At 42.2% G+C, this 24,120-nt stretch overlaps 3 protein-coding genes across 11 annotated transcripts in view; 1 reads left to right on the forward strand and 2 right to left on the reverse strand.

The window, feature by feature from the left end:
- LOC105026589 (xin actin-binding repeat-containing protein 1) overlaps positions 1-2,201 on the forward strand; it is a 22,520-nt gene extending 20,319 nt beyond the window's left edge. Inside the window, exons 9-11 of the mRNA XM_013131298.3 lie at positions 1,071-1,201; positions 1,356-1,539; positions 1,663-2,201. Of these exons, the coding sequence (XP_012986752.3) occupies positions 1,071-1,201; positions 1,356-1,503 (279 nt within the window). The 3' untranslated portion in view covers positions 1,504-1,539; positions 1,663-2,201. The remainder of the gene's footprint in view (positions 1-1,070; positions 1,202-1,355; positions 1,540-1,662) is intronic.
- On the reverse strand, positions 2,094-9,194 carry slc22a13b (solute carrier family 22 member 13b). The gene is made up of 10 exons (XM_029116322.2): positions 8,428-9,194; positions 6,207-6,310; positions 5,718-5,872; positions 4,168-4,336; positions 3,462-3,582; positions 3,294-3,388; positions 2,917-3,131; positions 2,676-2,784; positions 2,354-2,563; positions 2,094-2,283 (listed from the first exon to the last, which is right to left on the reverse strand). Exons 1-10 carry the CDS (start codon positions 8,803-8,805, stop codon positions 2,199-2,201), a joined length of 1,641 nt encoding a protein of 546 aa, XP_028972155.1. The 5' UTR covers positions 8,806-9,194; the 3' UTR covers positions 2,094-2,198.
- Positions 9,195-13,539: 4,345 nt separating this feature from the next.
- oxsr1b (oxidative stress responsive kinase 1b) overlaps positions 13,540-24,120 on the reverse strand; it is a 44,612-nt gene continuing 34,031 nt past the window's right edge. For 2 of the 9 annotated variants that reach the window (XM_029116209.2, XM_029116210.2), the window contains exons 13-17: positions 23,976-24,019; positions 17,871-17,923; positions 17,472-17,540; positions 17,203-17,267; positions 13,540-16,685 (exon numbers count right to left, since the gene is read on the reverse strand). In XM_029116209.2, the coding sequence (XP_028972042.2) occupies positions 16,611-16,685; positions 17,203-17,267; positions 17,472-17,540; positions 17,871-17,923; positions 23,976-24,019 (306 nt within the window). In that variant the 3' untranslated portion in view covers positions 13,540-16,610. The remainder of the gene's footprint in view (positions 16,686-17,202; positions 17,268-17,471; positions 17,541-17,870; positions 17,924-23,975; positions 24,020-24,120) is intronic. The other 7 variants (XR_004575056.1, XR_004575060.1, XR_004575059.1 and 4 more) reach the window with 7 other exon arrangements.

The raw sequence follows: 24,120 nt of genomic DNA on the forward strand, positions 1-24,120 counted from the left end.
AAAACACATTCAGATATCCACACCAGCCTCACATTCATTTGGGTTCTAGCAAACATTCTATATTTGTTCTATACTTGTTGCAATTTTGTGAATACTTCATACGTTGTGTTTCCAACCCTCCCTGTCTATTTATACTGTAACAGACACACCAACCCATCCAGTCTAGTTGGGTTGTAACAGACACACCAACCCATCCAGTCTAGTTGGGTTGTAACAGACACACCAACCCATCCAGTCTAGTTGGGTTGTAACAGACACACCAACCCATCCAGTCTAGTTGGGTTGTAACAGACACACCAACCCATCCAGTCTAGTTGGGTTGTAACAGACACACCAACCCATCCAGTCTAGTTGGGTTGTAACAGACACACCAACCCATCCAGTCTAGTTGGGTTGTAACAGACACACCAACCCATCCAGTCTAGTTGGGTTGTAACAGACACACCAACCCATCCAGTCTAGTCGGGTTGTAACAGACACACCAACCCATCCAGTCTAGTCGGGTTGTAACAGACACACCAACCCATCCAGTCTAGTTGGGTTGTAACAGACACACCAACCCATCCAGTCTAGTTGGGTTGTAACAGACACACCAACCCATCCAGTCTAGTTGGGTTGTAACAGACACACCAACCCATCCAGTCTAGTTGGGTTGTAACAGACACACCAACCCATCCAGTCTAGTTGGGTTGTAACAGACACACCAATCCAGACACACTAATCCTCAGGCGGATACTGTAACACTAATGTAGTGTTAATCTAAACCCCAGAGTTTGATTCCTGCTGGGGCCAGTGTGAAAATGTTCTCAATACAGGAAGCTGAATCAGTGTCTACTCTATTAAATGTACCAATTAAATTCTAGACTTGCAAATCTGTTGTTTAAATGGAAATCCACATCCAGGAATCCTTGTTTGAGAATTCCAAACCTCCCTGCTCTTTCTCTCATGGTTCTGGGAATCTTCATTTGAGGATTTCAGGAAAATCTGAAATTCAGGGAATCTGGGGAGAATTAGAGAAACAGTACTGCCCCAGCGAATCAGTGTGATATTCTCAATCTCTATTCCTCCAGTTCCTGCCCTGTAAACAGGAAACATGTTCCTCCTGCCTGAAGCCTGTCTATCCTATGGAGAAAATGACAGCAGATAAATTCATTTTTCACAAGAACTGTTTCTGCTGCAAGCACTGTCAGAAGAAGCTCAGGTGAGAGACTGAGATCTGCTCCAACAAGAGTAAACCGATCCAACTCAGGAATAAACCATCTTGATTATTAACTGTCAACACTTGATTACTTTCCGTTCATTTATTCCATGTGGAATGCTTTGTAGTTGACATGTGTGTGTTGTGTGGTGTGTAGCTTGACCAGCTACGCTCCGCTGTACGGGGAATTCTACTGCGTGTTCCACTACCAGCAGCTGTTCAGGAGGAAGGGCAACTACGACGAGGGTTTTGGCCACACTCAACACAAGAACCGTTGGCTACAAAGGACCAATGACAGGTTCTAACAGCTCTGATGTCATATAGACCTCTCTAATTGATTGGTGAGTTGAGTGAGCAAATGGAATCTTGACTAAAACAGAGCTGTTTAGAGGAATTTATAGTGTGGATCTTTTACATTTGATGGAGAGGAATGTTTTAAAGAGGGATGTTTTGTGTGCTTTCAGATGACATGGAGGTGACCATGAGAAAACTGTGAACCACAGCATATTTGGAGACATTATACAACTGTTAAATGTCTGGTACTTTGTCTAGACTAGTGAATCACATGACAATAATCAGTATCAGAGTGACTTTACTGACTGAAAACTGAGAAATTATTATTATGGAATGACTTCTGAGACCAACTCTCTACTCATGATGATGAGAGATGTTGTACTTGTTCTGTGGATATACAGTAAAAGGGAAATGACTGTGAACAGAAGGCGTGATTTATAAAACATATTGGAACTTTTATTGGTATTTTTATTGAGAAATATTTTTAAATAATTACATTTCAGTCTATAGTGTTAATAATTATAAATAATACTCTCTTGATTTATTTCATAATTTAATAAATGTAAAAAAATCTATACTAATTATTATAAAACAAGCTGAAGATGTAAATGATATTTTGGTAATTTAGTGTATTTAGATATTGGCACATAATCACAATAACCAGACACTGTGCGATCAAAGTTAAAAGTAAAAAAGCACACATAAATTACATTTTTGTGGAAATTGTTTCTTCAGTTTTTTCCTCCTTGAAATGTGTGATTCCGTTTTGAAGATTCAACTTCTCAGAAGTTCTAGAATTAAACAGAGTATTAGATATCAGTACTGAACTTGTGGGACCCCCCCCCCCAGTTTAATACTCACTCTGCGTGGTGCTCCAGTACATGTGTGTGGTCCTGTAGTTCAGTATTGAGTGTTTCAGGCAGCAGGAAGCAGGCGCCCCCCCCCAGGAATGGTAGGACACCATAGATCACCATGGGGATGGCGTAGTGATACACCTCCAGCAGCCGGATCAGAGGTGCCAGGATGCCCGCCACACGCGCACACATTGAGTTCAGGCCCACTCCGTTCTGCCTGTCCGGCGCAGCCGTTTGGACAGAACACAGTGAGATTCCTAGAAGTATGAAACCTTGGTGTCTCTGCATGTGTTCTCTGGCCATGGTGTTTCAGTAGTGTGACTCCTCACCTCACCACAGTGGGATAGAGCTCAGCTGTGTACACATAGACAATAGTGAAGGAGGCAGCCAGGGAAAACTTCCCCACAACCGCAATGACCGTTGTCACAATCGGCAGGTCTGATGGAAACACAGCCAGACAGAGGATCTCTTTGACAGGTCTGAATAACACTTGAACGTAACGAAAAAATACATTTAAAGAATTAAAAATAACAGCATTAAAAATCAGTTTTCACAATATAAGCAATGTACCCTCTGGAACCGCTAGAATGAGGAGACAAGCAGAGCCTCCAATGAACAGGACCATGGCCTGACAGATCCTTCGGCCAAAGTGCTCAATCAGGGGCAGAGAGCCCAGCCGGGCAGGCAGCTCAGCAATGCCAAAGATCAGCTGTGTCAGATAGATGTCCAGGCCAAAGTTGCCCACGTTCAGACTCACCCCATAATACACCAGGCTGGTTACAAACCTGAGAAAGGAGGGATGTCCTTGGATTAGAGGTTGGAACATGAAAAAGTATTTCCAGTGATTACCAAATGAATTGGATTGCAGGTGGACCATGCCAGTGTAATTTGAACATGTAAACATGGAGAGGAAGAAGAAATGAAACCAAGCCTTTCATCAGACGGACCAGATGTAGCTAAGAGTTAGAGCTCGTTTTCTCAGGTAGGGGATCCTGAAGAGGTCCAACATGCTGCCAGACTTGGCCGACCCCTCCTCATCCAACTACCGACAGACAGAACTAGGGTTAGGGGAGGGAGAGTACAGTGGGAGACAGAGGGATGAAGGCCTGAATCACCTTATCCAGCAGGGCCTCAGGGACCAGCGTTCCATTGACCTTGGCTGCTCTGCGGATCTCCTGGCGAGCCTCGTCCTTCCGGCCTTGGGTCATCAGCCAGCGAGCCGACTCTGGAAGAATCCTGATATACAGTCAGGAAGAAGTTAAAAGATCAAGGGGTCAAATCCTGATCACACTAGTCACATTTCCTAACATCCGACAGTCAGGAAGAAGGAGACAGGGATGAAGCGTCAGGAATGAAGAGCCAGGAATAAAGGGCCAGGGATGAAGAGCCAGGGATGAAGAGCCAGGGATGAAGAGCCAGGGATGAAGAGTCAGGGATGAAGAGCCAGAGATCACGAATCAGGGATTCATCCCTGATTCCGACCTGGAATCAGTCCAAGCTGCTCTACAAACATTCCTCTGGACAAGTGAGGTAAGAGGTCAAGGGTTAAAGTTTAGTATGTACCAGTACAATTCCCCGAGGTCAAAGGTAAACATTTAGTATGTACCAGTACAAGACCCTGAGGTCAAGGGTAAACATTTAGTATGTACCAGTACAAGACCCTGAGGTCAAGGGTAAACATTTAGTATGTACCAGTACAAGACCCCAAGGTCAAGGGTAAACATTTAGTATGTACCAGTACAAGACCCCGAGGTCAAGGGTAAACATTTAGTATGTACCAGTACAAGACCCCGAGGTCAAGGGTAAACATTTAGTATGTACCAGTACAAGACGCCGAGGAGCAGGACGGGACTGGAGAGGACCAGTTGTAGGGTCCTCCAGTCTCTGACTCCGTAGGCAATACCAGATAGCAGCATAAGTCCAATGGCATAGAAGCAGTGGGACACGATGGTGAACAGGGCCCGCTTGTTGTTGCCCGTCCATTCAGCACCTGGGTGGAGGTCACAGGTTAGAAGTCAGAGGTGAACAAAGCCTGTCTGCTGTTACCAGTTAACTCAGTTGTCTGTGTAGAGATTAGTGGTCAGTTTGTTAAGCCAGGCTCTCCAACTGTAGTTCTAGAGGGCCAAAACAGTTCTGTTTTTGCTTCTCCCTGGTAGTTAATTAACCTCACCTTAAAAGTGGACTGGAGTTGGGGTGATAAAACAGTATAGGTACAGTGTTACATCAGTTGGGTTGTAAAACTGTAGAGGTATAGTATTAACAGTAGAGGTATAGTGTTAACAGTAGAGGTACAGTGTTAACAGTACAGGGACAGTGTTAACAGTAGAGGTATAGTGTTAACAGTAGAGGTACAGTGTTAACAGTAGAGGTATAGTGTTAACAGTAGAGGTACAGTGTTACTTCAGTTGGGTTGTAAATCAGTAAAGGTATAGTGTTAACAGTAGAGGTACAGTGTTACTTCAGTTGGGTTGTAAAACAGTAGAGGTACAGTATTAACAGTAGAGGTACAGTGTTAACAGTAGAGGGACAGTGTTAACAGTAGAGGTATAGTATTAACAGTAGAGGTACAGTGTTAACAGTAGAGGGACAGTGTTAACAGTAGAGGTACAGTGTTATTTCAGTTGGGTTGTAAAACAGTAGAGGTATAGTATTAACAGTAGAGGTACAGTGTTAACAGTAGAGGGACAGTGTTAACAGTAGAGGTATAGTGTTAACAGTAGAGGTACAGTGTTACTTCAGTTGGGTTGTAAATCAGTAAAGGTATAGTGTTAACAGTAGAGGTACAGTGTTACTTCAGTTGGGTTGTAAATTAGTAGAGGTATAGTGTTAACAGTAGAGGTACAGTGTTCAGTTGGATTGTAAATCAGTAGAGGTATAGTGTTAAGAGTAGAGGTACAGTGTTACTTCAGTTGGGTTGTAAATCAGTAGAGGTACAGTGTTAACAGTAGAGGTACAGTGTTACTTCAGTTGGGTACAGTGTTAACAGTAGAGGTACAGTGTTACTTCAGTTGGGTTGTAAATCAGTAGAGGTACAGTGTTAACAGTAGAGGTACAGTGTTAACAGTAGAGGTACAGTGTTACTTCAGTTGGGTTGTAAATCAGTAGAGGTACAGTGTTAACAGTAGAGGTACAGTGTTACTTCAGTTGGGTACAGTGTTAACAGTAGAGGGACAGTGTTAACAGTAGAGGGACAGTGTTAACAGTAGAGGTACAGTGTTACTTCAGTTGGGTAGTGTTAACAGTAGAGGTATTGTGTTAACAGTAGAGAGCCAGTGTTAACAGTAGAGGGACAGTGTTAACAGTAGAGGGACAGTGTTAACAGTAGAGGGACAGTGTTAACAGTAGAGGTACAGTGTTACTTCAGTACCCACCTAAGACGTAAGTGTTGATAACGACACCTGAGATGGAGGCTCCCACTACGAATCTGAAGGCGATGTAAACATACATGTTGGGAGAGAAGGCCACTCCCACTCCAAACAGCAGCTGGAGAAGCAGAGAAAGGAGCACTGCAAAACGCCGTCCATACCTGGGAAGTAAAGGTCATGATAAACTACCTGAGGAGGACAGTAGACCGCATGTTGACACCTAACCTCTAACCTCTGATCTCCAACAGGTCAATTCGCCGTAATACCTGTGCTGGTAATCTTCTAATGAAAGTGTCAACATGCAGTCTTGAGGTAGAAGAAGACCTCCTATAAACACAGAAAACTGTACGCCCTGATGTTTACACCATCTGATCTGTGGAGATGATCAACTAGAACTTTACAGAACCAACGGTTTATGTTTAGGAATGAGCATCGGGGTCCGCACCATGGAAACAGACCTGAGTCACAGAATCCGCTGAGGGCTGATGGACATACCTGTCGGCCATTGGCCCAAACACCAGGGCACCAATCAGAAGCCCCGCCATGTAGATGGACTGGGAGGCCTCGTTCAAACCGCTGTTACCACATACCAGGCCAAACTGCAGAAGAAGGGGGAGGTGTAGTAAGAACATGACCGGTGGTGTGTTTGGCAACTATACACATCTGTTCTTGAACCACCTGTATCAATGTTCTCCTCCTGAGGGTTTCTCAAATCAGGGAGAATAAATACGTAGTCTACAGTGTTCAGGCTACAGTTCAGCCTACAGTGTTCAGGCTACAGTTCAGTCTACAGTGTTAAGGCTACAGTGTTCAGGCTACAGTGTTCAGAATACAGTTCAGTCTACAATGTTCAGGCTACAGGGTTTCAGAATACAGTTCAGTCTACAATGTTCAGGCTACAGTGTTCAGGATACAGTGTTCAGGCTACAGATCAGTCTACAGTTCAGTCTACTGTGTTCAGTTGGCCGGCTGACTGACTGGCTTGCTATAGGACTGACTGGCTGGCAAGCTTGCTGACAGGCTGAATGTTTGAGCGATAAAACACAACCTCACGTTCTGACAGAAAGGAAGAGTGGACAATGGGGATGAACATGTCCGACAGATATGAAATTGCATGGCTCTTTGACATGTCTAACAGCATTTTGTAAACTGGCCCTTGAGTCTATTTCTGCCGTAAAGTAATTGTTATGGTTCCATCTTCAAACACATCTGAGTCCCTCTAAAACCTGGAATAATGCCATTATCATATCCTCAACAGAGACATTTCTATTTGCTATGTCCCCTATCATGAACTTGATAAGATGAACAAGAAATCTGATGTCTAGATGGAACCCACCCACCCAACTGACCCTCTGATGGAACCCACCCACCCAACTGACCCTCTGATGGAACACACCCACCCAACTGACCCTCTGATGGAACACACCCACCCAACTGACCCTCTGATGGAACACACCCACCCAACTGACCCTCTGATGGAACACTCAACACACCCACCAAATTGATAATCAAAGAGAACATACCGAGTCAGATTCTGGCAAACCTGGAGAGACTAGGGACAGCAGGAAAGAATAGATTGTCTTATCGTGATTAAACACTTGGGAAAGAGATAGTGTTATCAGGACTAACCTGTTGGTTCAAACGTGTTTCCCAGATATGACGTGATGCACTTCTTGTGCCATTTAACCCTGACGTTATCCATGTTGCTTTAAAAAGATGTATTCTTAAAATAAAACCTACATTACTCGATGGACTACCTTATATCTACATAGAGAGGATGCTTAAATCCTGTTTTGTAAATACATTTTAATGAACAGAATTTTTTACGCAATCTTTATTTTAGTGGCATCTGAATTCCATTCTTCTCGGATCCTGAACCAGCTCTAAGCTATTTATTAAATGTTTTAATAATACTTCTGAACTTTCCATATTGCAGAGAAAGTTGACAAAAACGGTTGAGTGTGGTTTGACAATTAGGCCTATGTCAGTGTCAGAACCCAGGCTATAATGATAGATGTAGTTATTTATATAAGAATTTCTTGAAATATGTAAAGGGCTACCTCAAGTCTTGATTCTGGGTCCTCTCCTGTTTGCAGTTTATTCAAAGAATATCTATTTGCTAAAAAAAAATAAAAATCATGCCATTCACCAGGGCTGCTAACATCGAGTAAAAATGTGACCTTTGATGGAACCATAACTGAACGTGGTCCAAGTACCTTGGCATTATGCTTGATGATTAGATTCCATTTCGAAATCATGATTGGTTTTTTTTACAGAAACAGCGCATGCCTGCCATTTGATAAAACAATACAATTATCTTTAATGTCAGTTTTGTATTATGGAGATATTATTTATACGTTTAAAAATGCTTTTTAAACCAATTCTATATATCACTGTGCTCTTCGTTTTATCTCAGAAGAAAGTTTAGGACACATCATCGTATTTTATATGACAACGTAGGGTGTACTCTATGTAAGAAGACAACGACCAGCATTTCTGCTCAACAACTAAGTCCAGAAAAAAACTGCATATCTGATCTCACTCATCAAGGTTAAAATTACAAAATGACAACAAACGAAAGGCGAGCACTGGAGACTCCCAGGGTGGTGACTGACCTAGGTAGAACAGTTCCAGTTGTTATACGCCACTAATGTGTAATGGCTTCAAGTATAGCTCAAAGAACACAGAGTTATTTTTGCTTAACCCCGACCCTCACCTCTGTCACCAAGCTCGCGGTCTTGTGGGCCGCAAACTCCCATCCGTCACTGCAGGAAATTGTACTATTAATCCCGTACGCTTCTATTGTTTCCAAGTCCAGATCTACCGGAGTGTACATCACACAGGACTCGAACCCCAAGCCATCCTTCAGAGGTGGTAGGGTGAGGTTCTTCTGTCTATCTTCGGTCAAGTTGGGTCCCTGTGTCTTTATCCAGTCCGTGTTGCAGTGGTGAGGGAAGTTCATGCCCGTAAACACTTGACAGAACATGTGGAACCCGTTGAAGATGTTTGGTAAGCATATCGCCGCCAACATTCGCTTCTGGAAGGTCCCGAACTCCCCTACCGCTGTCAGTACCTGCCCGAACCCGGAGCTCATCTTCAGAAAACAGGTGCCCCCTTGTCGCACTGGCTTTAGTATTTGACAGATGGTTCAGGTGTGAAACAAATATCTGGAATGAATACATCAGTGGGCAGACACAATTTTTTATCTGGTTAACATGCGCAATCGCAGCTGTTATCTATCACTCAAGCGTAAAAACTGGAAAACTTTTTTAAAATATTTTTTTACTATAAAGCCTACCGGGAAAAAAGACCAAAAAACCTAGTGCCTAATCTAGTATCTAGTATTAATCTAGTGCCTGTGACATCTATTCCACTAATTAAATGCATTTACAGTTATATATTTTTTTCTAGTGCACACTACAGCAAAGTCAGTTGGACTTCGTGCCTAACGGAGACCGCACGTGTCAATTTGAACTTTCAGACCCGGTTACCAACAGAAGTAAAGTTGGTTTTATATTCAGAGATTCAACAGACATTCGCCATAAACGAATTAAAACGTTAGAATCTACTTGCATTCTTAACCTTTTCTAGATTAGGTTAGACAACATTTATAACCTAGTGTTCAATATTCCATAAACTTTGAAAAAGGCACTTAAAAAGAAATAACGTTTTCAAAAATGTTAATAGAAACTTAATAATTATTCTATACTAGATTGGACAACTTTTACAACCTTTGATTTGGTCAAAAAATCACAACTAGGTTTTAAAATGCAATTAAATCTCAACGTTTTCTAAAATAATCATAGAAACTTCCTTCCAAGTTCAAATTATTCTAGGCTGGACAAGTTTTACAACCTTTGATTTGATAAAAAAAAAAAAAAGCACACCTAAATTCTATACACATTTTCTAACATCGATAAACACTTAATTTCAATTTCAAAATATTCTATTTAAGGCTGGCCAAGTTTTACAACCTATGATTTGAGCAAAGAACCCCCCTTCCAGTCTTACAAATTCCGCAAACTTTGAAAAACACAATTATATCGCAATGGCGTTCTCAAAAATGATCGTAGAAACTTCAATCCAAGTTACTCTATAACTTCAGATATGAAAAAAAATAATAAATACATCACATCTAGATTTTATCCACATTTTGGAATTTGGAAATAAGTTTAATTATAAGTTTAATTATAATTATGTTTAAAAGTCCAGTCTAGTATAGAATCATTTACACATGGAACGACAGATCTATGAACGTTTTTGAGAAAACTGCGTTTTTCAAAGTTTTTAGAACATTGAAAACACTAGGTGTGATTCTTTAGATCAAATCAAAGGTTGAAAAAAATGTCTAGCCTAGGACGTGCTTTACACTGCCTGCTGTTACCTACCTGGCTACCTGCCAAACTTTTTTCGAATTTACTCTATATAAACTAATTATAAAGTAATTATAAATCCAACTGGACAGGTTTTCTCCACTGGAGTCGGAGTCAAGGCACGAGCCGTCCTTGGAGGGGAATGATCGGCTGTCATGTTCTACCGGTGACCTTAAAAAACAGAAAACCTTAGTCATCAGCGATTCCATTAACCGCAGTATTAGACCAAAGAATCAGCCGGCGATTGTACACTGTTTACCGGGGGGCAGAGCCACCGACATAGCCGCAAATCTGGGGCTGGTGCTAGCGAAGTCTAAAAGAGAGTACAGAGATAGAGAGTACAGAGATATTGTTATTCACATTGGCACCAACGACGTTAGGATGAAACAGTCAGAGGTTACAAAGCAGAACATAGCATCAGCGTGTAAACTTGCTAGAAAGATGTGTTGGCATGGAGTATTTGTCTCTGGCCCCCTCTCAGCTAGGGGTGGTGACGAGCTCTACAGCAGACTTGCGCAACTCAATCGCTGGCTGAAAACGGAGTTCTGCCCCTCGCAGGAGGTAGAGTTTGTAGATAACTGGCTCTCTTTGGGACTCTCTCATAAATAGGGCCAGGCCTGATCTGCCGAGGAGCGACGGACTCCATCCTAGCTGGAGTGGTGCTCTTCTTTTATCTAGGAACATTGACAGGAGTCTCACTCCTATAGCTTTAACATGAGATAGGGTGCAGGTCAGGCAGTTAGCCAGCCTGCACCCCTAAAATAGTTATGGTCCTCAAAATCTCAGTTGTCCTGAGAATGTCCTGAACCTCCCTGACCAGGTGTCATTGGGGACACTTGAATTTTTTGATACCGTAATGCTCGACGCATTCACTAAATTTGTAATGAGTTCTAAACCCAATAAATTGCTCCCTTTCCTTCGAATGTGTACCAAACTCACAAAAAATTGTGGAAATTAAGCCTCTTCTAAAAAAATCTAATCTGGATCCCGACATATTAAACAATTATAGGCCAATATCGAACCTCCCGTTCTTCTCAAAAATCTTAGAAAAATGTGTTTCCCAACAACTGAATGCCTTCCTGAAGACAAATAACATTTATGAAATGCTCCAGTCCCGTTTCAGATCCCATCATAGTACTGAGACTGCACTCGTGAAGGTAACAAATGACCTTCTAATGGCCTCAGACAAAGGTTCCGCATCCGTCCTGTTGCTTCTTGATCTTAGTGCTGCTTTTGACACTATTGATCACTCACTTCTCTTAGAGAGACTGGAAACCCATATTGGGCTACGTGGTTCTAGCCTGGTTTAAATCTTATTTATCTGAAAGATATCAGTTTGTTAGTGTGGATGGCATATCCTCTGACAAGTCAAAGGTATGCTTTGGTGTTCCACAAGGCTCTGTTCTGGGCCCATTATTGTTCTCACTATATAGGCTTAGGCTGCCTCTGGGCGATGTAATCCGAAATCACAATGTAAATGTATATATTTCAATGAAGCATGGAAGAAGCCCCAAAATTAGCTACTTTGGAAGCATGCGTTTCAGATATTAGGAAGTGGATGACAGAGAACTTCTTGCTCTTAAACTCAAGAAAAACAGAAATGCTCGTTTTAGGACCCAAAAAACAAAGAGCATTGTTAGCAGATCTCACTGTGAACCTCGATGGCTGCATGGTCGTATCCCAAAAAACTGTAAAAAACCTTGGCGTTACCCTTGACCCTGACCTCTCCTTTGAAGAACATATAAAATATGTCTCAAGAGTTGCTTATTTTCATCTTCGAAACATTGCAAAATCAGAAACCTTCTATCAAAAACTGATGCAGAAAAACAAATCCATGCTTTCGTTAATTCTAGACTAGATAACTGTAATGCTCTTCTTTCCGGTTACCCTGACAAATAAATAAACGTCAATTAGTGCTGCACACGGCTGCTAGAATCCTAACTAGAACAAAAACATTTGAACACATTACTCCTGTCCTGGTGTCCTTACACTGGCTGCCTGTTAAGGTTAGGGCTGATTTTAAGGTTTAACTGTTAACCTATAAATCAATACATGGACTTGCTCCTACTTACCTTGCTGAAATGATCCAGCTATACATACCTACACATAACCTACGATCGTACCTAGAATTTCTAAACAAACAGCAGGGCCTTTTCTCATAGAGCTCCACTACTGTGGAATGACCTGCCAATTAAGGTTAAAAATGCAAACTCAAGTGTCTACTAAAAACTCATCTCTACAGCACGGTTTATAATTAGGGGTAGCCTGGCCCGGGGGCGTGAAGGTGACCAGAAGGCTTGATACTGTCCACCCTTGCTGTCTTGCCAGATGGGCTCTCGTAGCCACTGGGATGCCCTCCCTCCAATGCCTTTCGGCTGAAGAGTCACTGGCTTGTTGTTGTCTCTCTGTTGCGCTCTTGTGCAATTGGGCTGAACTCTGCTGGCACTACTCGGTCCTCATTCAGGGTGGTTGCGGTTGGTGGGTGTCCCTTTGGTTGATGCCTGGCAATGTGGGTGGATTGATTTCCTGCCTGTTGGGCCCTGTCCAGGGCCTCCCCCGGGTAGGGCCACAGTGTCACTGGACCCCCCCCCGTCTCAGTTCCAAGGTCTTACGCTGCTATACTATTGTGCTGGGGGATTGGGTCAGTTCTCCTTCTCCACTATAAATCGTTGTTGATATGAGGAATGCATTTTCCCAGTCCCGTTTTAAACTTCAGGAGGACATGAGGTCCTGGTCCACACCTGCGGAGTACCTGGTTTGGGGGGCCTGTGGCTGTCCTTATCCATCTGGTCATACTTCTGAACTAGTCTAAATTTAAATAGACTCTGTATTTAGCCCACATGCATTTATTAATTATTCCAATTGGACTCTTAATATCTCACCCGGCACAGCCAGAAGAGGACTGGTCACCCCTCTGAGCCTGGGTCCTCTCTAGGATTCTTCTTAAATTTCGTCCTTCTTAGGGAGTTTTTCACAGCCACTGAAATTCAACACTACTGTTGTTTGCTCCTTGGGGTTTAAGGCCGGGTGTTTTTGTAAAAGCACTTTGTAAAATACATTTGATGCTTTATAAATACATTTAAACTTGAAATTAAACTTGAAATTAAGAATTTGTCAGTAAGTTGGTGCAATATAATAGTGTTTTTCAATGTTAGAAATTGTGTCTAAAATCTGTGTGTGACTTTTGATCAAATCAAAGGTTGTTAAAGTTGTTAGGGGTTAAAATAATGTGGAATATAAGGTATGTTATAGTTATCAGTAAAGAATGCAAGTTGTTTTTGACATATAAAAATGTTTACTGCAAATGGCTGTTGAATATTTCAATATAAAATCAACTTGACCTCAGTCCAGTACCATAGGTTTACCAGGAGGACCGGACATCTGGGACTGGGTTTGATCTCTCAAACTCCTATAGCGCTGGCTTACAACATTACAGTCCTGGCGATTTCAGAAAATATTGTATAAGGACCTGTCAGTTTTTTATTGATTACAATCAAGAGAAACAAGCTTCAAAATCCAAAACTCAACAAAGTAGAGCAATTGAAAGACTTACATTTTCAGTTTTGTGCTATTGCCAAAATGTATGTTTGTAGTATTGCTACAGCAACATCATAGTATGGAAACAGAAAGACAGAAGAAATAAATAGAAAAAAAGAGACAGAAGTAAAAAAACAAAGAGAAGGGGTGAGAGGAGTATTGTCTCAGCTACAGATACAGTACATCACAGTACAAACCAGCAGAATGGCATCAAATACTGCAGTTAGTAAACTTCAACTTTGGTGTCATGACAACATGTCTGTCAGTCATCAGTGAACAAACCTTATTGTTAATTAAGCACATATTCAGATCAAAATAGAAAGTACATTTGACACACATCAATCAGCAGGCCCTGAAATCTTAACAAAGACCATGTTAAGGCTAGAATAAATCTGATCACAGGTTGACGGCAGCCTAGCCCTGGAACTCTGAAGGTCCAATTCAAACCCTGTAAATATCTTTCTATTTATCCAGCTGACGCCAGAACACCTACGAGCCCCAGCCCTAGCAAACACGGGAAGAGTTTTGGATCCCTGTTGCAGACAGAAAACTACAAATACTATAGTAAGATAATTCTAAACATCTCCAAGCCAATCATACAGGCCTGTTAAAATACCATCCAGCACAGCCAAACACTTGTTTTTTGTGCCCAGCTGCCAGTTAAGAGAACTCACTTGTTGCCCCCCAGGGGTAAAACAGTCCCAGACCCGAAGTTAAATATCAGCAGTGTTTCGTCCCTCCAGGACTGGAATTGAATTGCCCTGAAAATAAATACAAAGCCACTTGATGCTCAAAGGATCTGCCATACCTAGATGTTAGGTGAAGATGCACCAGACAGTAAGATGTGTTGGGAAACAACTCAACATGGAATACCAAACTATTTGTGGTTTATTACCACCATCTGCAAATATGCGCTTATTCATTAACTACATGATTCAAGAACTGGTTCAGAACAGGGAATACACCTAGTAAAACACAGCTCTGCCTTAACCACAAGGTGAATTACCTAAATCGCTGTTGAACCTGTTTAAGTTATTAACGCTAAGATAAGTAACAATTCAAAGACAGGGTTGTGTTGTAGCCTACAAAATCAATGTCCAACTTGTACATCTGAGGACAAAGAGCTTTTTACTTAGTGGACCATGAATGAAATGAACAGATGGGTCAGAACCCAGAAATACAAACAATAAAATGAACAGATGAGGTCAACAGTTGGGTCAGAACCCAGAAATACAAACAATAAAATGAACAGATGAAGTCAACAGTTGGGTCAGAACCCAGAAATACAAACAATAAAATGAACAGATGAAGTCAACAGTTGGGTCAGAACCCAGAAATACAAACAATAAAATGAACAGATGAAGTCAACAGATGGGTCAGAAAATGTGGGCAAATTGAGGTCATGTTATTTCAATAAATAATGTGTTGGGCTGGTGACATTGGACAACACACTGCAAATATCCCTTGTGTCATTAATGGTTATAAGTCCAGACATCCTGGTCCTGGCCCGGTAGTTCTGGTAACCCAGGAGACGATGTCTCTGTTATCAAGTGTGTTACTACTCATGGCTTGTTCACTATGTGAGATAGACATGATCCTCATGAACACTTCACCTTCTGATGGGTGTGACTGTGGTTTGATTGTCCTCAGGTTAGTAGAGGTTGGTTTTCTGAGGGAACCTGTCTGTGATCTTTTTCTACAGGACATTTCCATAGGATGCTTTCCGTGCTTGGCAACACCTACGTACCCTACTCCACCTTACCCTACTCCACCTCCTCCAGAACAATAAACACCTATGTACCCTACTCCACCTCCCCCAGAACAATAAACACCTACGTACCCTACTCCACCTCCCCCAGAACAATAAACACCTACGTACCCTACTCCACCTTACCCTACTCCACCTCCCCCAGAACAATAAACACCTACGTACCCTACTCCACCTTACCCTACTCCACCTCCCCCAGAACAATAAACACCTACGTACCCTACTCCACCTCCCCCAGAACAATAAACACCTACGTACCCTACTCCACCTTACCCTACTCCACCTCCCCCAGAACAATAAACACCTACGTACCCTACTCCACCTCCTCCAGAACAATAAACACCTACGTACCCTACTCCACCTCCCCCAGAACAATAAACACCTACGTACCCTACTCCACCTTACCCTACTCCACCTCCTCCAGAACAATAAACACCTACGTACCCTACTCCACCTTACCCTACTCCACCTCCCCCAGAACAATAAACACCTACGTACCCTACTCCACCTCCTCCAGAACAATAAACACCTACGTACCCTACTCCACCTTACCCTACTCCACCTCCCCCAGAACAATAAACACCTACGTACCCTACTCCACCTCCCCCAGAACAATAAACACCTACGTACCCTACTCCACCTCCCCCAGAACAATAAACACCTATGTACCCTACTCCACCTCCCCCAGAACAATAGAAGACAAGTGAAAGTGTAATGTTAGTGAGCAGGCTGGTATGATATGTACATCAGAAGGCCCCAAAACAGAAACCCCTCCCCTTTTATAACCTTTATTCAGTAGATCAATGAACATCATAAGGCATTTTTACATTTACCAGGACTTAAGGGCTTTCTGGGGTTAGTTAAGATTGTGCAAATGCATCACGTATTACAGAACACAAACAGAACAGAATAATGTGAGAACATTGTGTGTAAATAACTGATTCTCCTACATAGATACCCATAGTGTCATTCTACTAATGAAGTGTAAACATAGTTTAAGTGATTCCTATTGTGTGATGCCTGGGGGCTCTAAGCCCAGCAACCCAACACCAGGACAGTCAGAGCAGAACATCTTAATCAAAGAGGAACGGTTGTGGTTTCTTTGGCAGCAGTGGTTTCTGAACAGCCATTGAAAGAAACAAATGCATTTAAACTCTACTGTTGTTTTGACATTTTCACATTTAGTTAGGCAAATCCAGGCCCCAGGGGGGGGTCTGCTGTTTAACTGATGCTGAGCTGAGCGAAGCCCATCAGCTTAACATCGTCTGGGATCTCGGACCCTTCCACACCAGACGCCTAGAGACAGAACAGGGACGAGAGGGAAAGACCAAGTTAATGAAGTCACATACGAAGCCACCCTAGTCTTGAACGTACATACGAAGCCACCCTAGTCTTGAACGTACATACGAAGCCACCCTAGTCTTGAACGTACATACGAAGCCACCCTAGTCTTGAACGTACATACGAAGCCACCCTAGTCTAAAACGTACATACGAAGCCACCCTAGTCTAAAACGTACATATGAAGCCACCCTAGTCTAAAACGTACATATGAAGCCATCCTAGTCTAAAACGTACATATGAAGCCATCCTAGTCTAAAACGTACATATGAAGCCATCCTAGTCTAAAACGTACATATGAAGCCACCCTAGTCTAAAACGTACATACGAAGCCACCCTAGTCTAAAACGTACATACGAAGCCACACTAGTCTAAAACGTACATACGAAGCCACCCTAGTCTAAAACGTACATACTAAGCCACCCTAGTCTAGAGCGTAAAGAAACATGTTCTAGGACTTCCTTTCTACTTACCAGCTTGAAAGTGACATTTTTATTGGTTTGTGGCTCGTCCACTATTTTCTGCAAATTAGCAGCAACTAGAAAAACAAGATGATGTATCAGGTAAACCAAAGGTACGAGACCGGTGTCAACTGGTAAACAGTTGTTAGTACCTGTCGATTGAGGACTACATAACATTAGTTTGTAACTGTGTAGTTGTGACTTGTTAACATTAGGCAGTATCTGTACTGACTACTATTTAACACTAGTTACTCTCTGTAGGTGAAGTTATTCTTACTGACCTATAACCACATCTCTTCCATCCACCAGGCCGGCTGACACCAGCTCCTGAGAGACTCCATCTGCAGTGTCTGTGCAGCCAAAACAGGGCAAAGTTTAAGAACTCACCTAATCATTAAGTGTACAACCATTAGAGAAACAGCCAGCATCTGTTTGGACAGATACGCTACATTTACATTTATTTAAGAGATAGCAACCTTTTTGGTCCCAGATCGAATGCTCAAACCGCCAAGCTTATACAACACTGACTGACAGATTGAACGCCGGTTAATGTCTGCAGTAAGATGTCAGCCAATAACATTAAAACAAACATTAACTTTTTGCCATTTTCCATTGACAAGTTTAACTGCTGAAACAAACAATGTGAACCGTTGGGAGTAGGACCAGCATTCTTCACTCACCTCTTCCTGGCATGAACTCAAAGCGGATGTCATTGAGCTCCTTCTTCAGGTTTCTGGAAAGAACACGGAAAGACAGTATTGGGAGACAGGAAGAATCAGTCTGCAGACCAACCCATCGATTCTGTCAAAACAACATTCCAAACAACATACGAAAAGTGGTATTTGTACATACTCTCTTCTAATGAAGGGCCTGGAGCCAATACCCAATAGGATGGGTCTCTGTGACAACCAACGTGATGTTTGAGGACGAGGACAGCAGTGCCAAGGCAAGCTGCATTTAATTATGGTTACATTCCTTCTCAATTAGTTGGCTGAATGAATGCACATCACTACCAGCTTCATGTGGCCCAGAGGTAAAGGTGAGCACCTCCCAATCACCCCCAGGCCATCCTCCGTTTCTGTCTAACTATTGAGCACCTCCCCCAGTGACCTTGTTAAAGTTGATATCACATGGACAGTGGTCAAGAGAGATCAGCAGATGAATTTGGGCAATCTTTAGTGCAGTGCCAATTTACTGTTTACTGTTCTATTTCATCATGTCTGTGTCTGACTGACATGTCTGTGTGATAGATATGATGAATGTCTAACTCTCTGCCTGGCCAGACATGTGCTGTCAGTTTATTGCCACCCCAATATCCAGGCCCGCCCACCTGACCCGGCATGTAGATCTGACAGTGATCTAATGCACTGGTTGTTTTCATGCTGGCCAGTTGTCAGGCCGCGTTTTAGTACCATGAGGTCATCAGTCCTGTCATTTCTTGTTTCCAAATGACTGTACACTTAAGGTCAAACACCTGTGTCATGACAGTGAACGCAAACAACCCGGCCATTCAATAGAACTAATCAATATTATTTTGCAATTTTACAAACTTGCAGTGAAAAGGAATGTTATTTCCAAGTACATATAATATAAAATAAACAAAAGTTAATTTTAAATAAACTTGACAAGCTAAGAATAGTAAGAATAAAGACAAGAAAAATTAAGCGCCAAAGCAAATAGCCTTTGGTGCCACTCTTGGCACACCTGCCTTAGGTTGCTGACCCCAAAATGTTCGGTTGTTTGGCACATGACCCGCAGGTAATTATGTGATGCTTTCTTAATGGTTGGATCCAGTCACAGGATCACCTCCAGAAACACTGTTTATAAAAAGGCACTGTCCAAACAACCCTACGCCCACTAGAGGCATCTAGCCATCCGAGTACATGAGAGGAGCGGAGCAGGAGCAGAGAGAACAGCGGTCCCAATTTCACTGGAGTGAGGAGCGTTATTTGACTGAGCCAGAACGTTCTCGCTAAATCGCTGCAAGTACCGCTGCAAACCCGCTCCAAGTAGCGCTAACTTCACAAGGTCAGGGCATGCTCATCCCCGCACACATTTTTAAGAGTCTTGTATGTTACTTAGCTTGTTGCTTTAGCTATGATGGAGTATACTAAAGAAACGGATGAAACCCACAGGTGCAAAATAAAAGGACCCAGAACAGGAGAGGGAGTGTAGTGATGTAGTAACCACAACTAAAGAGTCATTCTAAAACACGTGTGCATGCTAACGGAAAGGAACATGGGTAGTGGGTATCTAGGCCTACTTGTAACATCATAGCAAAGCATTAAAATGTTAAGTTAATTTTATTTTTATTTGTCTACTTATATTATAATAGTATTTTGGTTTGCTGCCCAAAGGTACTATCCTGGCTTTTACAATAACATTCCATTTTGATATGATCATTTATATCTTAAAAAACAGACCTATAATACATGTACACCCATCAGCCATAACATTATGACCACTGACAGGTGAAGTGAATAACACTGATACACCCATCAGCCATAACATTATGACCACTGACAGGTGAAGTGAATAACACTGATACACCCATCAGCCATAACATTATGACCACTGACAGGTGAAGTGAATAACACTGATACACCCATCAGCCATAACATTATGACCACTGACAGGTGAAGTGAATAACACTGATACACCCATCAGCCATAACATTATGACCACTGACAGGTGAAGTGAATAACACTGATACACCCATCAGCCATAACATTATGACCACTGACAGGTGAAGTGAATAACACTGATACACCCATCAGCCATAACATTATGACCACTGACAGGTGAAGTGAATAACACTGATACACCCATCAGCCATAACATTATGACCACTGACAGGTGAAGTGAATAACACTGATAATCTCGTTCTCATGGCACCTGTCAGTGGGTGGGATATATTAGGCAGCAAGTGAACATTCTGTCCTCTAAGTTGATGTGTTAGAAGCTGGAAAAGTGTAAGGATCTGAGTGACCAAATTGTGATGACTAGACGACTGGGTCAGAGCATCTCCAAAACTGCAGCCCTTGTGGGGTGTTTCCAGTCTGCTGTTAATGCTGGTACTGATAGAAAGGTGTCAGAACACACAGTGCATCGCAGTTTGTTTTGCGTATGGGGCCCATGCTGACCCCTGTCCACTTCCGAAAGCACCTACAATGGCCACGTGAGCATCAGAACTGGACCACGGAGCAATGGAAGAAGGTGGCCTGGTCATTTCATTTTACATCACGTGGATGGCCGGGTGCGTGTACATCACTTATCTGGAGAACACACGGCACCAGGATGCACTATGGGAAGGAGGCAAGCCGGTGGAGGCAGTGTGATGCTTTGGGCAATGTTCTGCTGGGAAACCTTGGGTCCTGCCATTCATGTGGATGTTACTTTGACACGTACCACCTACCTAAACATTGTTGCAGACCATGTGCACCCTTTCATGGCAACGGTATTCCCTGATGGCATTGGCCTCTTTCAGCAGGATAATGCGCCCTGCCACAAAGCAAAAATGGTTCACGAATGGTTTTAGGAACACAACGAGTTCAAGGTCTTGACTTGGCCTCCAAATTCCCCAGATCTCAATCCAATCGAACATCTCTGGGATGTGCTGGACAAACAAGTCTGATCCATGGAGGCTCGACCTCACAACTTACAGGGCTTAAAGGATCGGCTGCTAACGTCCTGGTGCCAAATATCACAACACACCTTCAGAGGTCTAGTGGAGTCCATGCCACGATGGGTCAGGACTGTTATGGCAGCAAAAGGGGGACCTACACAATATTAGGCAGGTGGTCATAATGTTATGGCTGATGGGTGTATGTAAAATATATATACAGTCCTCGATGGACACAAAAGGAAAGGTAGAGAAGTACAGCTATGAATAGAAATGCATTACGCCCCTTCTTATGATCCTGGAGCCACAGACTTATGATCCTGGAGCCACACATGTTTCTAAAAGAGAGTTCCAGGTTCTATGGACATTTAGTATAGGGGAGACTGGGGAGTGTTGAAAAACCAGGATAGTTGTATCACTGTCAGTTTGACCAATTAGAAAAGAGCTGCACTGATGCAATCAACATCATACATTCCTGTTTCCTTTTTGAGCTCACAGGAGAAGTGGCATGTCTCTGTGACCAACATTGTGAATTTTATGACCAAAAAACTGATTTTCATGTTTTACATCTGTCCTCTTATAGCAGACATCGAAAACTGAGTCAGTGATCCAACCCTTATGCCACACACACTGCGCCACACACACAGCGCCACACACACAGAGCAATTGTTTTTGTGTTTTAGTACAAACCCGATTCCAAAAAAGTTGGGACACTGTACAAATTGTGAGTAAAAAAGGAATGGAATAATTTACAAATCTCAAACTTATATTTAATTCACAATAGAATATAGATAACAAATCGAATGTTGAAAGTGAGACATTTTGTAATGTCATGCCAAATATTGGCTCATTTTGGATTTCATGAGAGCTACACATTCCAAAAAAGTTGGGACAGGTAGCAATAAGAGGCTGGAAAAGTTAAATGTACAGATAAGGAACAGCTGGAGGACCAATTTGCAACTTATTATGTCAATTGGCAACACGATTGGGCATAAAAAGAGCCTCTCAGAGTGGCAGTGTCTCTCAGAAGTCACGATGGGCAGAGGATCACCAATTCCCCCAATGCTGCGGCGAAAAATAGTGGAGCAATATCAAAAAAGAGTTTCTCAGAGAAAAATTGCAAAGAGTTTGAAGTTATCATCATCTACAGTGCATAATATCATCCAAAGATTCAGAGAATCTGAAACAATCTCTGTGCGTAGGGGTCAAGGCCGGAAAACCATACTGGATGCCCTTGATCTTCTGGCTCTCAGATGGCACTGCATCACATACAGGAATAATACTGTAATGGAAATCACAACATGGGCTCAGGAATACTTCCAGAAAACATTGTCGGTGAACACAATCCACCGTGCCATTCGCCGTTGCCGGCTAAAACTCTATAGGTCAAAAAAGAAGCCGTATCTAAACAGGATCCAGAAGCGCAGGCGTTTTCTCTGGGCCAAGGATCATTTAAAATGGACTGTGGCAAAGTGGAAAAGTGTTCTGTGGTCAGACGAATAAAAATTTGAAGTTCATTTTGGAAAACTGGGGCGCCATGTCATCCGGACTAAAGAGGACAAGGACAACCTAAATTGTTATCAGCGCTCAGTTCAGAAGCCTGCATCTCTGATGGTATGGGGTTGCATGAGTGCGTGTGGCATGGGCAGCCTACACATCTGGAAAGGCACCATCAATGCTGACAGTTATATCCAAGTTCTAGAACAACATATGCTCCCATCCAGACGTTGTCTCTTTCAGGGAAGACCTTGCATTTTCCAACATGACAACGCCAGACCACATACTGCATCAATTACAATGTCATGGCTGCATAGAAGGATCCGGGTCATGAAATGGCCAGCCTGCTGTCCAGATCTTTCACCCATAGAAAACATTTGGCGCATCATAAAGAGGAAGGTGCGACAAAGAAGACCTAAGACAGTTGAGCAACTAGAAGCCTGTATTAGACAAGAATGGGACAACATTCCTATTCATAAACTTGAGCAACTTGTCTCCTCAGTCCCCAGATGTTTGCAGTCTGTCATAAAAAGAAGAGGGGATGCCACACAGTGGTAAACATGGCCTTGTCCCAACTGTTTTGAGATGTGTTGATGCCATGAAATTTAAAATCAACTTATTTTTCCCTTAAAGTGATACATTTTCTCAGTTTAAACATGTGATATATCATCTATGTTGTATTCTGAATAAAATATTGAAATTTGAAACTTCCACATCATTGCATTCTGTTTTTATTCACATTTGTACAGTGTCCCAAATGTTTTGGAATCGGGTTTGTAGAAACAAGTCTTTTTTTGTCAGTTTAAATTGTTCACTTTGTTCAAAACTGTTTATTATTTATTCTTCAATAAAGTTCTTGCATAAATTGGATAGTTTGGATCTTATTTAATCAAATTCTCCCTCATTGTTACATCTATCCTCACCTGAGTAGTGGGGTCGGTTGGAACAATGTAACTCTTTGTATTTGACATTACCACAATCTATGATATGGTGTCTAGACGGCCAAATTAGTTTTATTTGTAATAGACAGATATGGGTACCGTGTATCGAGGTGTAACAACCACTGAGTAACTGATGCTCAAACAAAAAGTGTTACCACTAATAAGCTAATAACATAGGGCTACTTATTTGAGTGTACACATTTTGGTTAAATAACTGATAGATCTGTAAACTATTTGAAATGATGATTACTAACAGGCCTATACTCTATCCTTATACCTTCATATTGTTAATAAAAACTTTATTAAACTAAATTATTAAAATACTGGCAAATGGCTTGGTTATATCTATATATTTTTTTAAATGAACACTCAACATACATAACCATGAAACTGACAAGATTATGTTTGAATTAGGACTGAACAAAAAAAAAAAAATTAATGGAGGGAATTTGGAGGGGCAATTATTTGTTCTGAGCACAAAGAGCGGTTTTGAGCGGAGCGATGGGGAAGACATGGAGCGGTGCAGGGCAGTGTTACCTACCCTCAGTGAGGGATGAGTGGGATTTCCAACAGCTCAACTCCGCTCACATACTCTGCTAGCCATCTCTACAAGGGAGTCTTACTGCCCTCTAGTGGCCAATCCCTAGACTACAGCTTAAACACTGAATAACACAAGGCTGAACTAAACCCACAGTTTTCCTCAGCAGGGAAGAAGAGAAACTCACCTCAACCTCAACACCAAGCTAATGGCACTTGTAGCAGCTGGGGCCTGTTAAAAGACAGTTACACAGATAACCTGAGAGGTGTTGAGATGTTTTGATACATATAAACAGAGTTGGGTCAACACTTAGGCCCAAGGTTTAAATCCCA

This window comes from Esox lucius, chromosome 21 (genome assembly GCF_011004845.1).
Source record: "Esox lucius isolate fEsoLuc1 chromosome 21, fEsoLuc1.pri, whole genome shotgun sequence".
Lineage (NCBI taxonomy): Eukaryota > Metazoa > Chordata > Actinopteri > Esociformes > Esocidae > Esox > Esox lucius.

Coding starts and splice junctions, on each gene's coding strand:
- slc22a13b (XM_029116322.2), bottom strand. CDS start 8,805: ATGAGCTCCGGGTTCGGGCAGGTACTGACAGCGGTAGGGGAGTTCGGG. Junction 6,311..8,427: donor CCGCGAGCTTGGTGACAGAG/GTGAGGGTCGGG, acceptor CTTCTTCTGCAG/TTTGGCCTGGTATGTGGTAA. Junction 3,132..3,293: donor CTAACTCTTAGCTACATCTG/GTCCGTCTGATG, acceptor CTCCTTTCTCAG/GTTTGTAACCAGCCTGGTGT.